The sequence below is a fragment of the Octodon degus genome, unplaced genomic scaffold, assembly GCF_000260255.1.
Source record: "Octodon degus isolate 3935 unplaced genomic scaffold, OctDeg1.0 scaffold00038, whole genome shotgun sequence".
In the NCBI taxonomy this organism is placed as follows: domain Eukaryota; kingdom Metazoa; phylum Chordata; class Mammalia; order Rodentia; family Octodontidae; genus Octodon; species Octodon degus.
The window spans coordinates 2,599,605-2,618,098 of NW_004524614.1; the positions used below are offsets into that span (position 1 = coordinate 2,599,605).

The 18,494-nt window shown below is 42.5% G+C and overlaps 1 protein-coding gene across 4 annotated transcripts in view; it reads left to right on the forward strand.

Annotated features, from left to right (window-relative positions):
* Positions 1 to 18,494, forward strand: part of Atp8a2 (ATPase phospholipid transporting 8A2) — a 726,716-nt gene that overhangs the window by 672,866 nt on the left and 35,356 nt on the right. For all 4 annotated transcript variants that reach the window (XM_023714997.1, XM_023714998.1, XM_023714996.1 and 1 more), the window contains 2 exons: positions 4,777 to 4,865; positions 11,913 to 12,017. In XM_023714997.1, coding sequence (XP_023570765.1) covers positions 4,777 to 4,865; positions 11,913 to 12,017 — 194 coding nt within the window. The remainder of the gene's footprint in view (positions 1 to 4,776; positions 4,866 to 11,912; positions 12,018 to 18,494) is intronic.

The window sequence follows — 18,494 nt, forward strand, 5'->3', positions numbered from 1 at the left end:
AAAAAAAAAATCAAACAATAGAACAATACTTCCAAATGCTGGCCTAACTTTACTTCATTTGTGAGGGAGCTTTGCTCTTACAAGTTTCAGAATCTGCTGTAAATTAAGCTTTATTTTTGTGAAATGACTATATCCTTTGATAAACGTGCCTAGCAGAGATCCTGGGTCGGTCCTCACTCTCAGAGCTTGCACAGATCTTCCTTCTCCAAGCTCAGGACCTGCCTGGGCCTCTGTAGCAAAAAAAAAATGTCAGATTCTGCCAGACTCCAGAGACCCTTCCAGCAAGCAGGTAAATGCACACTCGTGCTTAGAAGCAGGTGAATCTGCGCCTGGCCTGATTGTAGAGGAGAAGTCAAGTTTCTCCACAATTTAAGTGAAACCTATTTTCTGCAAGAAAAATATGAAGCAGAGATAGAGAAAGACGTATGGGGATGTAGGTCACTAATTGTGCTCCCAGACACTGATTTGATGTCTATTCCATGTGCTTTTGGAAATACTTACGTATCAAGGTAGATCATCAATATTAAGATGGGGGCCGCCCTACTGTTTTGGAAGTCCTGGAAGGTTTTTTAGAGATGAGAGCATACCAAAGCAGGATTATATACAATATGCTGTATTCTCATGAATTCTGGCATATGCATGATGACATCCACTTAACACGAAGATGGAGTGACCTCTGGGTATGGTGGGTGAGTGAGGTGAATTGCTCCCTGTCCCTCTAGAAAGTTGTATTTTTTAAAATACATTAGATTAAACATATCAATGAAGGAAAACACATACCAATTTGTCTACATGCATGGGTTGACACAAGAAGTCAAGTGCTTAGTGAAGTCTAAAACCTTAGAAGTTTATTTATCCATATTACTCAAATTTTCCACCACTGGGACAAAATACCGGACACCTACAACTTAAAGAAAGTTTTAATTTGGTTCATGGCTTTACTGTTTCAGCCCATGGCTGGCTGGCTCCGAGACAAAAGTAGTGTGGTAGAAAGGTATGGTGGAAGGAATTTGCTCACCCTGTGACAGCCAGGAAGCAGAGAGAAAGGAGGACCCACAGACAAAATTACATCACTCCAGGTCACGTCCTTAGTGTCCTACCACCACCTCAGCCCCACCTCTTCCATGGCACACTAGCCATGAACTTATCAATGGATTAAGCTGTTACAGCAGGTAGCCAGTGATGCTCATGGAGGCTGAGAAATGGGAACGAGAGCTGGGGAGAGAGCTCAGTGGCATAAGCACCTGCCTGGCGAGCACAAGGTCCTGAGTTCAATCCCCAGTACCAAAAGAGAAAAAAAAAGGGAAGAAAGAAAGAAAAAGAGAAAGAAAGAAAAAGAAAGAAAGAAAGAAAGAAAGAAAGAAAGAAAGAAAGAAAGAAAGAAAGAAAGAAAGAAAGAAAGGAGAATGAGCAAGGTTTCATTTAGCACACATAGATGACACCCCACCTGTTACCAGTCAGGATTGTCAACACTGAAGATAGGAAAGCAGCAATTTAAGCAGTTGGTCCAGTTTCTAAAAATAGTAGGTGATTCTAGACAGGATTAGGCATATTCAGGGTGATATGGCTATAGACCAGGTGATTTCCAGAAAGGCAGAGTACAGAGTTTATCTAATCACGGCATGATAATCATAGTCACGGCGTCATTATAGTATTTGTCAGAAACAGCATTTATCAGAAATAGATATTACTTATACATAGAAACCACTCAGTATATAATTTAGGGAACAAGAATAAGTTCCTTTGAAGTTTAAGGGTTTACAGTGAAGCAAAATGGAGTCTGTCTGCCACTGCAAATCCCCTAATGAGTATAGCGTGCCCATGGTCAAATCATCTTCTGAACACATGAGACTCTTGGGGAGACATTGTGGATCTAAGCCATAATATTCATTCTCTGGCCACCAAAAGGTTCCTGTCTATCTCATTATACAAAAGTTTCAGCATTGCTGAAAAATCCAGGGTCAAAGTCTCCTCCAGGCAGGCTGGAAGCTGAAAGCTGGGGGTGTGACAGGATTAGCTTCCGGGCAGCCAAGGAGCAGCAAGAGAACTGAGGAACCAGGGACAACAGTATATTCTTCTAGCTCATCCCCTAGTGTCCTGCCCACTAGGACCCACCTGCTGACAGCAAATACATCTATAAATGCATCCACAGATTAACACATGAATGAGTAATTCCTATGATCCATGCACCTTCCAAAAGCCCCATCACTGAACACATGAGACTCTTAGCAGACTTTCTAGGTATACACCACAAGATACCCCCTCCAGAAAGGAGAGAGAGGAAGAGAATGCAAGTGATGTTAGAGCAAGAGTAAGGATTTTTAGGGGAGAGAAGGATCCAAAAGGGAAAAGGCTCCTCTGGGTGCTACTGATGGCATTTGAGTTTTAGATTCTTTCTCTATAATTGTTTGTTTTTACAATGCTAAGGCTCAAATCCAGGACCTTTTGTGTTCTCTGTGATATGAATTCAATCATCCTTGGTTAATGAAATTTTGGTAAGAAGGTTGAGTACAGCTGTGTTCTTCATTGGTGAATCTGGTGTTTAGCTGGATAGAAAACTGTATAGAAAAGCCGCATCTAGCATCTACCAGTCCCAAGGGATATGCTTGAAATTTCAGCCTATCAGGGCTTGACATTTTATGGCTCCTTTCGCTGGCTTCCTTTCTGAACATTTCAAATTTAATTTTGAGCCAACTGGACTGTCCTTTCTCAACTCCACAATAAGTTTCCTAGACATTGTCTTAGAATCTTCACTTTTTATTAGCAACAGAATATTACATCTCTACGTCACCATATAATTGTATGTCTCTTCAGTGCTGTAGAGTACAGTGTGTGTGGGTCCTAACATATACTCCATTAGTGGATCTTGGATCTTTATTTCTAATTTCTTTGCCAATATAGCACAATGTTGGATACTATTGCTTTGCTTCTTTACTCATTTTTCTCCTTTCATAGGATGAATTCTGAGATATATAAATGGTGTGAAAAATGCACTTACATTTTTAAAGTTTTCTTTGCAAAGTACTTTTGTTTTTAGGAAAGAAAAGCAGGCCCCCCATGATAGGGTCAGAGTTGGGCTCTTTTACCTCAAACCTCAAATTTGTCAGTCTGACTGTCATAAAGGTCAAGAACTACATGCAGAGCCATGCGATGGAGCTCAGAGGCAGAGGACCACCTTTCAGCACGGGCGTGACCAAGCAGGCAGGCATGGCTGCTCAGGATTGTTGGTTCAGTTGGATGTGAGAAACCCTGCAAGGCAGACAGATCACCAAGGGCCATCTTCCACCTGCTGAAGCAAAAGATGGAAATCAAAGAATGAGCTGATGCTTTCATGCCAGGCCAGGGCCAGGGTGAAACTAGCAGCACCCAGCATAAAAGAAGTCTCCCTAGGGTCCTCTTGATTCTCAGCTCCTCCTAGACACACCCAGGGTCCCTGGAGTTAATCGTGTCTCAGACCCTCTGCTCCCCTTTCTTCTGGAAGGCTTGCCTCACTGGGTAACAGTTCTAGAAAAATATATCTATTCCAGTAGGACAAATGCTTGCAGATTCCAGAAGAGCAAACCAGCAAGCTTGAAGGGCCTAGCCACCCTTCACTCTGCTCACTTTCCCAAGCAGCCACCCTGCAAAGCTCCAGGTTGTAGCTGTCAGCCTGCTCCATGCTCCTGGATATGAGTCAGTCATGAGCAATATGTAAGGAGTCTGCACTGGCCCCCTCCCTCCTCCTGCTTCTATCCAGAGTTTCTCAGCTGACAGTTAATGTTGCCCTGCAGCTCTGCCCCTCAAAACCCTGTCTCCCATTATATACTAGGTCATCTGTCACTTGGCCAGCCAGGAGCAAGAAAAGCCTATGGAAGGCTGTGCTCCTCTTCATTGCTTTCCCTCATTACAGAACCTCTGCCCTCGACCCCTTCCAAGTGTTGAAGTGTTCTGTACATTTTGAGCATGTCCCACATTCTGTCTTCAAGATTTCTTCCCAGAAACCCTGTAGGGCATCTTCTCTGCATATGCCGTACTCTAGTGTATCATGCAGATCACACCACATGGTTTTAACTTGGGTGGAGCCAAGGATTCCAACCTACAGATCTCCTCTTCAGTGTGGAAGAGCACTAGTTTGTGCCACATAGCTGATTTTTCAGCGCTGGTTCTTGAATGGAAGTGCTGGGAAGGAAACTCAGCAGATACCCAAATGAATAAAAGAAGACAGCGAAACCAAGTTTGTTCTGTAGGAGTTCTGCAGGTCCAGCACTTCTCTCTGGGAGGGTTTAGGATAGCATTCTTACAGGAAAGGTGCTGAATCTCCTTACAAAAGAGAAACAACACAGGACAAAATAAAAGAATGGAGGTGCAAGCCATTACAGATCTGGAGTCGAGCCAACCTCTCTGTCGCCCTTTGTGGTCTTCTTGGGTGTACATTTTATCTTTCACTAGATTTCATGTTTTCTGTTGCTTAAGTGTTGCATAATGTTTCACACCAATTAAATTGCATTGCACTGTCTTTAAAATGTATTATTTACTTATTTATTTACTGGATGTATTACTTATTTATTTACACAGTTCAGACTTATAGTGATCCTCCTGTCTCAGCCTCCCAGCTGAGATTACAGGGGTGCACCACCACTCCTGATTTGGAGGCAGGCATGGCATGTGGTGCCTGGGATGGAACTTGGGTCCTTGAGCTTCCCAGACAGGCACTTAGACCAGTAAGCTATCTCTGCAGCCCTGCACTCTCTTCAAAAGAAAATGCTTTACTCTACCTGTGACTTCTGTTTATTGCAGGCAGCTATGGTCCTGAGTTCTGCACACTTCTGGCTGGGGTTATTCCTGGTTCCCACTGCATGCCTGATGGAAGATGTGGCATGGAGAGCGTAAGTGAAAAATCATTTGTAGCCTTAAGTCTTATTCATCTATCCTGCAAGTGTATCACATGAGCTCTATCACAGGAAATTAAGGGATACAAACTTTTCGAAGAATCAGGTCTCCTGCCATTTGCCAGAGCAAGTTTTGTGTGGTGTAGTTTTAAAAAAAAACCAGTTTCCCCAATATGAAAATTCATATAGACAAAGTTTTAAGAGAGATTAAGTGAAGGTAAGGGTGAAAAGAAGTATTATCTTGTACATGACTAGAATGAACTGTTTCTAAATACAAAGTTGTACCTTCAAGCTTAGGAAGCATAACTCAAAAAATTTTAATATCATAAGCTGTTCATAATAAGTGATCACAAATATTCCAAGTTTAAGTTGTATGCTTACAGGAAATTGTATATATATGTCATCTCGAATGACAAGAATGAAAAAAAAAATCTACCTTTTTCTAAACAATTCACAGGACCCTTTCCAACAAAATTCTTCCACAGTGTTCAGTTACAGGTTCATGAAAAAAATCAAACCACAAAAATGAAATTATAATGTAAATTAAGAAAATAACATGTTCAATTTTTGTTTCTGTTCTAAAATATATCGTTTATAAAATGACTGCTTACAATGTGTAAAGGGAAATAACTTAGTCCCAAGATAATACAAATTTTAATTTAATCCAGGAGCAAAAGAGAGATTCCTCCAAATGATATAATCCAGATTTTGGTTTGAATGGGCCCAACTCTTCAGGAAAGTTGGAAACTTCCCTGAAAATTGAGAGTCCTATCTTGGCTACACTTTGGGCAAAGCCTAATTATTTTAAGGCCCTAAGGTAGAGAATTGAGACTTTAATTGAATCCTTCCAGGAAAAGACATCAAGTTTCATTTTATCTCCCCGTTTCTCCCACACTCCATGAAAATTATTCTTGGTTGACAGTTAAGAATGTCTTGTGAAAAAGGCCTCATTTTCACATTGTCTTGACAACCAATCATACTTCATGTAGAAAGAAATAGGGGAAGAATTTTATAGCCTATATTTTGCTTTTGTTTTCTTTTGCTGCTCACTTAATTTTTCAGTTATTAATAAAAATAATTACAAAAATAATAATTGTAATAATAAAAATAATTACAATAATTAAATACTTCTGGTGTATTTGCTGAGACTGTGTTCTGTAAATAGCAGAGTCAGAATCCTCGAAAATGAAATCTAGATTGTGGCCAAGAAAGCTATTTTCTTAATCTACTAGCTGCACTGTGAGTTCTGTCACTTGCTCCTTGAACCAGTAGCACAATATTTCCTGTCTGAATTTGTTGAAGCTTGTATTAGTGAGTTTTGGGTAAGTCCAGCATGGGCTGGCTTGCATTAGATGTCCTTTCAATGTATAGTGATTGAAAAGTAGTGACATGCTTGTAAATTAGTCTCAGACTGTCTTTTTTCAGATATCTTAATGTTATGAAAACTTCATTTATTGAGCCTAATTTTGCCAAGTGGAATTTGAAAAAAAATATTCTTTCTTCCCTGAGAGTGTAGACTATGAAGTCTGTGTCTCCTGGTCTGTTTCTGCATGCTTTCTGACGTGTCCCAAGCACAAGCTCCCTGTCAGTGGAGCAAATTATCTATTCCCTCCAACAAGACTTGATTGTTGCAGGACCAAGACTTGATATTATAGGACCCAACCTGTAAAATTATCACCATTTACATTTTAACAAGAATAAATCTGCTGCATATGGTAGTGAAGGCCTGTAATCTCAGCACACTTGAGGCTAAGGCAAGAGGATTGCCCTGAGTTTGTGTAGCCTGGGCTACACAGTAAGATCAAGGTCACCTTGAACGGCACAGCAAGACCCTATCTGAAAGAAAGAAATAAAGAGAGAGAGAGAGAGAGAGAGAGAGAGAGAGAGAGAGAGAGAGAGAGGAGGGAGGAAGGGAGGAAGGGAGGAAAGAAGGAAGGGAAGAAGGGAGGAAGGATGGAAGGAAGGAAGGAAGGAAGGAAGGAAGGAAGGAAGGAAGGAAGGAAGGAAGGAAGGAAGAAAAAGAATCAAATGACGCTGCTTCCAACTCCACCATACAGAAAGAGTGAAAAGTCACTCCTCCAAGGGGCTTGCCAGCTGAATTGGAGCAGACCCTGGGGCTGTGCTCAGGAACTGTAGTAGGCGGGAGGAGCAGGGGAGGTTGGCCTTGTGTGTTGTCCTGTGAGGCAGCTGCAGACCCCGAACACAGCTTCTGGCAGAGTGATGAGATCTCAGCTCTCAGCTCTCAGCTCTCAGCTGAGCTAAGGCCCCTACTGACATCCAGAAGCACTTTCTGGGAAGCACTTTTGTCTTGCTATATTTGAAAGACCAGAAAATGTGTATTAGCATATTAGTCTACAACTAGGTCACCTTGCCTCATTTGGAATATTTGTGCAAGACAGGTGTCCAGTTTGCAATACCTGCTTAATGTCTAGGGGATAGTCACCCTTCTCAAAAAATAATGTAAACTTTGATTCATTTACAACCAAAGAGAGAAATCTCTCCAAATAAGATAATATAGAAAAAGCCTGAAATATTGTTGGAGCAAATAGATTTGAGGCTCTTTCTAAAGGGATAAAGCTGAGTGCTTGGTGTACCCTGCCAGCCTCACTCCCAGGGCGCACTGAGACAGGGATTGAGACTGGGTGTCATCGTGTGCACCTGTAATTCTAGCACTTGGGAGGTTTTCAACCTCCCAAAAAGTAGTTCTGGGCAATTTACACTTCATACTTCTAATAACACTGCATTAGCCAGGTATCACACGTAATCAATCAATTATTTTAATAAAAGATAGGCTAGCTTGGGCCCTCATAAAAATCTGCTCAACAGGATAATAGGGCAGGCTGAACAGTAAGTGGTAAGTTTTCAACAGAAGGATCAGTACAAGTCCAATCTACGTAGTGAGATCCTGTAGATCTTGTACTAAATACATAAAAAATAAATAAATAAAGGGGTAAAGCATTAATAAATGGATCAGCTCTGGCATGCCAATGTTAACTGTGCTTTCTGAACTGCAACTTTTAAAAATCTTTTGTTTCTATTTTCTTCTTGCACATTGAGGAAGCACTTGGTTTCCGTTGTCTGATACTTATCGAGGCATGATGCACTGTGACGTACCTTAAAATCACAAGAAGAGGTTTAGATTAATGAACAGGGATTAAGGAATAGTTGAAGAACACCTTTTCTTTTTTGGCGGGGGGTTGGGTGCTGCTGATCGAACGAACGCAGGACCCGGAGCACTTGTCTGTGCTGCCCTCGCTTGGGTGCATGGCCCCGAGGAATTGGTGTAATAATAAGAGCGGGTGTGTAGCTGTGGTGCTCCAGTCTTGCCTCAAGGCAGTCACAGAAATGGTTTTTGTCTTTGGTGCTTATGCCGGTTTCTTTTTTCTTTTCTTTCTTTTCTTCCATTTTCTTTTCTCTCTTCTCTTTTGCAAATTCTCTTTATCAATTCCTAGGCTCCAGCCACTCTCCTGCCTCAGCCTCCAGTGGCGGGGACCACAGGAGCGTACCTCCACATCCGGGTGGTCATGCTCTCTTTCTAAAGGGTGCATTAATTCTAGTACAGGCCATGCCTGCCTTCTCAGACTTCTGTGAATGCCTAAAAAACGTGAGTTAGTTGCTCCACCTTGAATTTTCCTCCTTTTTGCCTAGTTCCTTACTTCTAGCTCAGGACCTGGGCTGTTAACAGTAAGCAGAGGAAAAAGCAGAATGAGGTAATTCAGCCATTTTTTTTCTATGGAATCTGTCATTGATGGATGAAGATCCATTAATAGACTACTTTAAGTCAGATTTGGAGTGCTGTAAAATGCCTGCCCGATTACCCTGTTCAGCAGAATTTTTACGAGGGCCCAAGCTAGCCTATCTTTTATTAAAATAATTGATTGATTACATGTGATACCTGGCTAATGCAGTGTTATTAGAAGTATGAAGTGTAAATTGCCCAGAACTACTTTAATATCCTTTAGCTTACACTCTTTTGAAATGCTTACCTGTGACAGATGCTTAGGAAAGTTGCCACGCACAAATTTTGATCTACAAAAAATTCCTTAGTGCTGTTTTATAAAAATAATACAGAGTTCAAGGCCACGGAGGCAGAATAAACACAGTCCTATTATCAAACTTCGTCTTTTGTCTGTGACCAGGCATTAAGCAGTTCGTTCCCCAGTTCCAGAATGACTTCATTTCCTTGTTGTAATCATAGGTAGGCAGCTAAGTGACAATAAAAGGTAATAAGCAGTTTCTACATACAAAGAAACCTGGCTTGCTTTTTTTAAAATATTCTAACTAAACTAATTTCTCTTAAAACACATTATATTTTCATACAGTTACAGTTTAACATTTTCTTTTGGCTTGCATTCAAAGGAAGAAGTCCAGAAGAAAGTCTCAGACTAAAACAAAAAGATAAAAAGGTCAAGATCCTAAATGAAAGTGTGTCTTTTAAAAATCTCTAAGAGCCTGGAGACAGCCTGCACTGTATCTGGAAGCCCACAGCCCCTGCCTCTCTCAGTAGCCACACACCCGCCTCTGTTCTTTCTCTGCTGACCTAGTATCTTGAGCAGGGTGAGATGAACCAAACCCTGGCTGCCACAGCTAAGCCGTGTCTAGATAATCAGACTTGCTGTGTCAGAGGTGTGACCCACACCCCAGCTCTTGGCCAGATGACTCTATGTACCAGCGGCTAATGCTTAAAAGGCTGACTTGATAAGCTATAAATAAGAAGTTCAGGGAGACTTTGACAGGGAGATGTTAGACTCCTTTTTCTAATTTAGGCCTTAATAGGCTGAGGTGCTTCAGACAGTGATGTCGTTGCTAGCATCCTTTCTACTCCAGTGCTGCATGCGGACAGAGCAGCCGAATCACTGCCAGCACTGCAGCCCGGGTGCTCGGGTAGCGGCACAGTTCCTACACTAGCACACAGATGCCAGCCTGTAGAAAGTCTGTTGACTTGCCTTGTGAGCCTCATCCTGACATAGTGTCACCCACCAAGATCCCGGGAGTGTAGAGGCACTCAGGCCACTGCCCTCTTAGGCCGCTTAGTGAGTGGAAAAAACTGGTGGTGCTAGTGTGCTGGGTGTCACATTCCTTTTTACTTCACCTACATTATGGATTTCCAGGCCCCTGAGCCCAGTGGGCCTCCCAGTGACTCCTTCTTAGCAACCCTCTTGTGTCCTGCTCTGGAAGCCCACAGCCCCTGCCTCTCACAGTAGCCAGATGCCGGACTCTGTCCTTTCTCTGGTGACCTGGTATCCTGAGCAGGATGAGATGAACCAAGCCCTTACTGCCACAGCTAAGCCATGTCTAGATAATCAGACTTGTTCTGTTAACAGTGGGTGGGAGTGGATCTAGGATAATTCCCTGCATGAGAGGAGATGGGTTGAGGACCGTTCCAAGAGAGTGAAAGGGCTTGCTGAGTCACTTTCCCCATGGCTGGGACAAAACGCCTGGACCCACAATGAGAGGGGAGATTTATTTTGGGTTCCAATTTTAGTCCACGTTCCAGTGACTGTGAGACAGAAAGAGCACAGCAAAGGGGCACAGCAGAGGAAGAGGCATTCACCCCATGGAAGCTGGGAAGCAGAGTGGCAGGACTGAGCAGGAGCTGGGCAGAGCAGGGTGCACACTGGAGAATTTGAGAATATGTACTTGCAGGTCGTGTCCCTGCTGACCCAGCCTCTAACCAGATGTGAGACTCCTGGGGGACAATTTACATGTAAGCCGTTCCAAGCTCACCCATCAGGACCTCCTTCAAGGCTGCCCCAGCACCTGTGTATTGGAGGTCTCTCTCAGTGGGCGGAGCAGGCTACTCTTCATTTATTATCCAGATAGCCCCATGAGCTCATGAGATAAAACAAAGCTCAAGCCCAGAATATTCAGTAGTACCGAACAGTACACACTGCAGCATCCTTTTTTGCTATCTCCAGCAAAACATTGGCCTTTCTCATTTATTGTTTAAGTTAAAATTCCAAAGTCACTGCTTTGAACTGTGGTATTTTATCAACCCTGGGTTTCAGAACACCGTTTGAAGTAATGAAGGCATGAGGTGTTAAAACCTGTACGGCTTGCTCTTGTTTACTTTGTGGGGAAGGATGACAGGCGCGTATACAGCGCCTTTGTGCTGGTACCCCATTACAGATTAACGTGGAGTGTCGGGTGACTCGGCCTTATCTTAACGGGCTTTCTGTCTTTGAAGCTGGAGGACTGGAGGAGGACGCAGCACTGTGGAAACCACCCTGGCCTTCAGAGTGTCCCGTGGATATGCTTTTCATCCTCATGTAGAAGAGTTCAGTAGTGGCTCTGTCTTTGACCCTGGTACCTGGGCTCCTCATATGCATTTCTAATGAAATGAAACTGATCCAAAGCTTTTCATAATAAGGAACGCTGCCAGTCTTGCTGATATATGAGCCTCCTCATTTTTATAGTGTTTCTTTTCCCTTATCTAACCAGACCTTATTAAATCTCTTTTCTTCCCCCATATCCTCTTCATCCAGTAGTTCACTTTTGTCTTTGTTTAGTCTCATTTGTTTCTTAGCTGTTTAATGCCCACACAGAGAATTTATTCAATAAGGAAATAGAAGACAGCATTCTGAGTGGCATCATAACCCCCATTCCTTCTTCGATAGTGATGTTTACACCCAAGAGGAAGAGAGGAAACCCTGACCTCTGGGCACTCTGGCTGCAGTTGGGCAAGGACCACTGCAAGGCCTGGGGTTTCAGAGATCTCCTAGGCTAGGGGGTTCTGCAGTGAAAAGCTTCAGGGGCTGACTCCACACATCTTTGCTCAGCACAGTGGGTATCTCAGCTGTGTCTGCAGACCATCAGCCCTCTGGGGGATGACTTCCAATGTGTGGTCTGGGTCTTACCTGCAGCACTGTGGATGCTTCTGGGCTGTGCAGGTGGTACTCATGTTGTCCGAGAGACTGTGAATGCTCCATGATGTCCAAGCCTTGGTCTCACCAGAGGGCATCCAGGTGTGCAGGGCCAGGGACACCAAGACTGGATGACGAATCAGGTTCTCATGCCATGTTCTTTCTTTTTCCCTCGATACAGCGCCAAGCACACTTACAAGAAGACATTGCTGGAGGAGGTGCAGGAGCTGGAAACCAAGTCCAGAGTGATGGGGAAAGCGATGCTGAAGGACAGTAATGGAAAGAGGTAGGCCGCTGTGGATGAGGAAAGGCCGGGAACTTTCCCAGCTTTCTCCCTTCCATCTCCTCACTTTGTTTTTCAGTGAAAGCAGAGTATGGTCAGTTTTAACCATTTGGGGTATTCTCTAAGAATGTCATCATGACAAGGTTTAAACTGCACTTCCTTCACAGATCCATGAGTTCTTTTTTTTTAGTTTTATTTTATTGAGAAACAAATATCAATGAGACAGTTTCAAAACTGATTAATAGGACAGTTTCAATAATTAATACATTGTACATTGTTATCTTCTTAGCAGTTATCCATAGTACAAGATGCAGACAGAATATCGTGTCCAAACACTATTACTACAAATTTTTCTTCTCATTGAATTAAGTGAAAGAAGCTGTATATCTATCCTAACTAACCTGCATGTACAGATAAAAAATGTCCCTTCCTCTGTATCCCCTTTTTTTGTTTAGTCCTGTCAGAAATGGGTATTCCATTGGCATCTAAATACTATAGGTGCATGAATTCAGCAAAACAATCCAACACAGTCCAGCAGTCCACAATAGTAGTGGGTTATCCACAGAAGTTATTGACTTGAGCCTTTCACAGCTCAGCATATTAATATGGCATTACTTTATATACCTCATTTTCATACTTTTCTGCTGGATGGTTAAGACCAACGTAAAGCAAGACCTGTATAACAAGAAATGTATCTCTTGTATATGATAAGGTCAGTCAAGTACCCTCAGGATTATCCTGTAACCCTGTACCGCAATTTGTAGATCCTTGGTCAGTGTCAGCCATGTGGATGAGTCATGGCCATTGCTTGACCAATTTGCTCTCTGTGAAAGCCTGAGAGAATGTTTTCTCTCCATGTGACTCTCCTTAGGCACATTCTACATCATAGATCAGGTTGCTCTGTGACCCCATAATCTCCTTGGTCAAAAAATTTGGGACACAGCTGAGTTACCTGATGTTCCAGTATAGGTTCTCTTATGTCCTGAGTCTTCATTGACCTTGAAAAGCAATGGTCAAAATGTTGACTGTCCTTGCAGCCCTTCTATTTCTCTAATTTTTGGTCTACAAACTTAGGTTGTTAACCCTCTAGAAAAGAAGCTTATTATTACCCTACAACTTATGCAATTGGGTTTAACTTCACTATCTGTCTGAATATCAAACATCTTAGGCATAACATGGAACAGGTATATTCCATCAAGTATTGATATGTTAAACATTATGTCCCTACAGAATATGGAGATAAAAATTTTAAAAATGAAAAATATTTAAAGAATATGAATAAACAATTACATATTTTTACACAGAAATTTAGAAATTTAACCATATACAGCATTGTAGCAGGACAGTCCTGTGACATTTTTTTCTTTTTTGGGCGTCTTTTTTTCATTTATTACCCATTTTTAAAAAATCCTTTTACTTGTTAGACAGTATGGTAATAATTGGTATGTCATGACAAGAAGTATGTATTTAGAAGACCAGAATGACAGGCATTCCAAGTGTGACCCTTCGATTACACATTGCTATCTTCAGTGCAGTTTCTTGGTTCACAGGTATCAGCATATATATAGTTAGGGTAAGAATCCTACTAATTAACTGCTAGTTTCAAAAACCTACTGGTGCTCCATGAGCTCTGACTTCTTGGCTAACTGTCCTGAGGTAAGGCTGGGCTATGATTCAGTTTGCAAGTGACAGGGTAGAAGAATTCAGATTAGCAGCATGACAGAAAGGGTCTAGAATTATAGCTCCAGATGGAAGCAGATCAGTGTACCCAGGATGAATATCCCCCTTGAAAGTGAGCGCTGAGTGATGCATAGTTAGTTGTTAGTATAAACTCCTTGCCCTCCACTTATTGTACACAGAATGGAGGTATTTTTAATGAATTATTACTTTCTACTACAGTTGGGGGAGGTTGTGGGAACTTCTGGCACAGAAGCTGTGGCTTTCTGCCTTTGTCTTTCATGGAGCACTAGCCTGCTCATCCCCATACTTGACATCTGGGTGTGTGAGTAATGCCTGTTTTATTGCATGTGTTAAAAATGTTTGTAGAGTGCATTTGTGTAAAACCTATGTGCCACCAAAGGAGACTTTTCTGTGCCCAGGAACACTTAACAATGCTAGAAAACCATTGCTATATTAGGATATGGAAGGTCTAAGTGCTTAGAAGGAATCTGTAACTATGCATAAAATGAACATGTGCAAGTGGAATGACTTCTAGAAACTCTTCCTTCATGTTGTTTTACATTGTATTTATCTGGGGTATCTTTAAAAGCAACAAAGGTAATGCAAATTGTTTTTGTTTTTATAGTTTTTTGTTGTGTTGCTTTTGAGACAAAGTCTTGCTATACAGTTCGGTCCTCCAACTCACTTGGAGCCCAGGCTGGCCTCAAACTCACGGCAAACTGCAGCCTCCCAAACACAGGGTTACAGGCAAGCGACACCAAGCCCCACCCAAGAAGATTTTTATTTTTAAAAGAAGGAAAACTCAAACGTTGTAAGAAGCTTCAGTATCATTTCAAATAATTGTTGATATTTTAGGAAGGGGATATTAATCTAGGATCTATGTGATTGAAGTAGGATCTATGTGATTGAAGTAGTGTTTGGTTTTATTTGTGAGTTATATTTTAATAAGTATATTAAGCATTCATTGCATGATAGCTATGCTAGTCACCTTAAAAATTATTGGACAGAAAAATGTTGTCTTCATCAAGCTTAAAATCATGACTATGTGGGGCTGGCTACTCAGGCCTATAGTGATTTCCAAGGGAACAGAGCCAAACTGAAGCCTACTCAGAACTCTCATCTTTCAGACAGTTTAGACACAAGGTGGAAACCTGTTATATTTTTAACAACCTGTAACACTCTTTGAGTCCTGAAGAAAAGCATATTTATAGGCTCCAAAGTAGGCAGTGTAGGACCCCAGCAAGTTGAGGTTAATAAATATTTAAAACTCTTTGCAATTATATCTCTTTTAATACCTGTTAATAAGCATAATAGGCTTTCTCATACTTGTTAGCAGCATATAGACTCCCTTATATAAATTCTCAAGTGTACACAAAATTGCTGAATAAGTATAAATAATTTCTAAAGAAATTGAGAGTTTATCCCTCTTTTTTTCAGGGCTGGGGATCAAACCCAGGGCCCTCACAAGAATCCAGGGCTCTATCCTGGGGCCATAGTGCCAGCCCTAAAATGAGAATTTCAAAACAAAACTCTAGACCCTAAACATTTCACAGAAAAGCATTAACTAGAAAGTGATGTGAGAATGCGTTTTCATGTGTTTTCTCTGATATGGACCATGGTCCACTCTGGCCTCTGAGGTTCTTAAAGCGGGCCTGGTGCTCTGGTCAGTCACATGGACATCCCGAAGAGGCATCAGACCCAGGAGCCACACGGCTGGAATGATCAGGAAAAGCTCTGTGTTGGAAAGCAGATGGATACCAGGGCCATTCCAATTCACAGGAGTTGAGCAGGCCATGGGGATGTGTTTGCAGAGGCACAGACCAGACTGTGTGAGGCAAGGCCACTCAGTTAGGAGGGTGGCAGGTTTGTCATAGAGATCCGGAGCCTGGGTTTGAATACTGACTCACCCATTGAGCCGTATGACCTTGGCCAAGGCGGTCATATAATGAGACCGTCTCCTCTTCTGTCATAGAAGAAGGCTAATGGTTTTTGAGGTTGGGGTTCGGGCTTGTGAAATGTCACACACAACACAGCATGCTGCCTGAGCTATTGCAAGAATGCAACTTGTTAGTCATGATTATTCTGTGTGACCAGTGTGGTGCTGGATGGAGTCATGCTCTGACAGCCATGCAGGAGAATGTGAGAAAACTCCATCTCTACGTGTTGATAAAAGGAGTATGTGTGTGCACATGCACGTGTGTGCAGCACGCATGTGTGCATGTGTGTGTGTGTGTGTGTGTATGTGCACACATGCTAGAGATGAGCACAGGCCACATACCAGAGCCCTTACATATGACTTTAAAAATTTGCTTTTCCTATTCAAAATTGAGTCTTTAATATTCAAATGGATATCAGAAGACAAAGTTTAAATAGCATTTCCTACCTGTTCCATCTAACGATGTGTTTTCTTATCCCTTTCCAGTTGGTGTGACTGTATGTGCACATGCATATGTGTGTACACAGTATGTGCACACCCCTCTTAGTTACCCTGCTCCCCTTGTTTCTGGGGCCCAGTCTCTTCCTCCCTCCCATGGAACTGTGAGCCAGGAGACAGAGTAGGGCTCTGCAAGGAGCACACCAGTGCCCACCCTTTGATTTTCCCTCCTAATTGCTCCAGATTTTCTGGGTGGTCCATCTGTGAAGTAGATAATGGAGGCATGCTGCTCTTTTTCAGAGACAGTTTTGCCCTGCTGCCTCACAGTTGTTGGTTTATCACCTTTGTTTGCTCCTTTCACACCTGCTTGGATTTCTATGCAGTTCTGCTGCAGGGGGTTGGGGAACTAGAAACTTCAGCTGGTTCTTATGTTTGAAGATTTTATGAATTCCCTCTTTTAGAATTCTTGGTGTTTTTGTCCCCTTTCACATTGTCTTGTCCTTTCTTTCTTTCATACCCATCTGCTTTTTCATTTTTCTCCTGTAGCTCTCTCCAGCTCTTAGCTTGATGCATAGTGGCAGCTGTGTAGGTATTTGTTGACTGACTAATTCGAGATGCAAAAATCCAATGAGGTGGTGGTAAGGAAGGGAAGGTGACTAGTTGCCTGAGGTACCGGCTCACTTTGGACCTCAGGGAGAGTCTATGAGACTCCCTCTTGGGGAAGACTCTCTCTTGGGGAAGGGGTGATTAATGTGATTGCCAAGGAGCAGCACTGACTGAGAATCCCGAATGGAGTGGCACTGCACACCAGAGACAGGCGTGACATTAGCGCCAACCTCTCTGTGTGAAGATGTGCGGGCAGGAGCTAGTCCTGCATCCATGCCCAGGCCCAGCCTCCATGTGAGCCCACAGCATCCTAACCATGGAGACTCACTCAGCCCACTTTGGCACTTTCCCTAGGGCCGCGAGGAACATTCCAACAAGTCACAGCATCCATGTGCAGGTCACCTGCAAGCGTTCAAACGGATTTTCTTAGAAACACACTCATAGGAAACAGAACAAAAATCTTCAGGCGTTAATCTCACAAAAACTGCTTGGGCCAAATTTACAGTTCTAATTTTGACATGGAAGCCAGGAATTCAAAGTATTCCATCAAGTGGTATTCATTCAGTAAAATCTTTAACCAAGCATTTTAATGAACTTATCTAAGCCCCATATTTTATTTTGATAGCATGTTCAGTTCTCATTAACATGCTTCTATATTTTTTCACTAGTAAGCTTTTTCCAGTTAAGCTAGGAAGGTTATGCATAACTAAGCCTGTTTGTGTGACTTTGATAAGACAAGCTGGCAATGAGAAAAACTGAAGCAAGAGAATCAGACATCCAAAAAATACAGTGAAGAAAGTAAGATGCTTCATGAATAAAAAGACATGTTTCAACTTTGGCTTAACCTTTTGGAAAGATGGTTTATTTTTGTTTTTATTTGATCTGGGTATTTTTTTCTGTGTGGTTTATGCACCTTATAGGCACTGGACACTTACTGATATTTGGCTAGGTCAGAATATTTTCAAAACCATCATCCCTGGACTTCTTACTGAGTGGAGGTTAAGCTGTGCTGCTCTATGTGTAGTGGAATAGTCTGTCTATCTAGCATGTCATTCTTTTGAGTGTATCCAAGAAATGAAAAGTGAAGTTGAGGAATCCTTCTTTTCAGCATTTTGCTAATATTTGCTTCTCTTGATTCTTGAACTATAACCACCTACACATATAGACACTATATAAGCACACGTCCAAAATGTCATATAAAAGGAAAAACTTTTATCCTCTTTTTCCTTCCTTGGCATGAGGCAAGGGTCAGAATGCATGCTTCAGGGGTTGTGCAAGCAAGACAAAGGTGAATATTTTCATAGGAACATCGAATCATTCAACTGTGCTTCATCCGAATGAACAAGACCCTTGTCTCACTACAGCGCATCTTGGCCTCGCTCCTCACAGTTGGTAGGAGCAGAATGGGGTGGGGCCCAAGCTTACTTTTTCCGGTTTCAAGGTCATAGAGTGCTGATTGCTGCCCCTATATTTGCCAGGAAAGGACAGTCCTTCTGCTATGTATGGCTCGCACAGTGCCTTGGGTAACGGGAGCGGTGTGGCATCGCACGCCTCCATGAGCGATGTCCCTGTGGTTTTGTTGCTCCATGAATGCCTACATGTGGCTCCGTGATGGGGCCCTGGGTACCCTAGTCAGCTCCCTGGGACCCCGTCCCCTGCTGGGGCAAGGAGTTCTCCTGCTCTTCCAGCTCACACTTAGTCTAAGCCACCGCTAAGGCAGCAGGGTCCAAGCTGGGCTGTCATCTAGAGATCCTAATGGAGTGCTATTTTCTGAGAGGGAGGGACAGCACCTGAAACACATCAGCAAGATCTCAAACAGA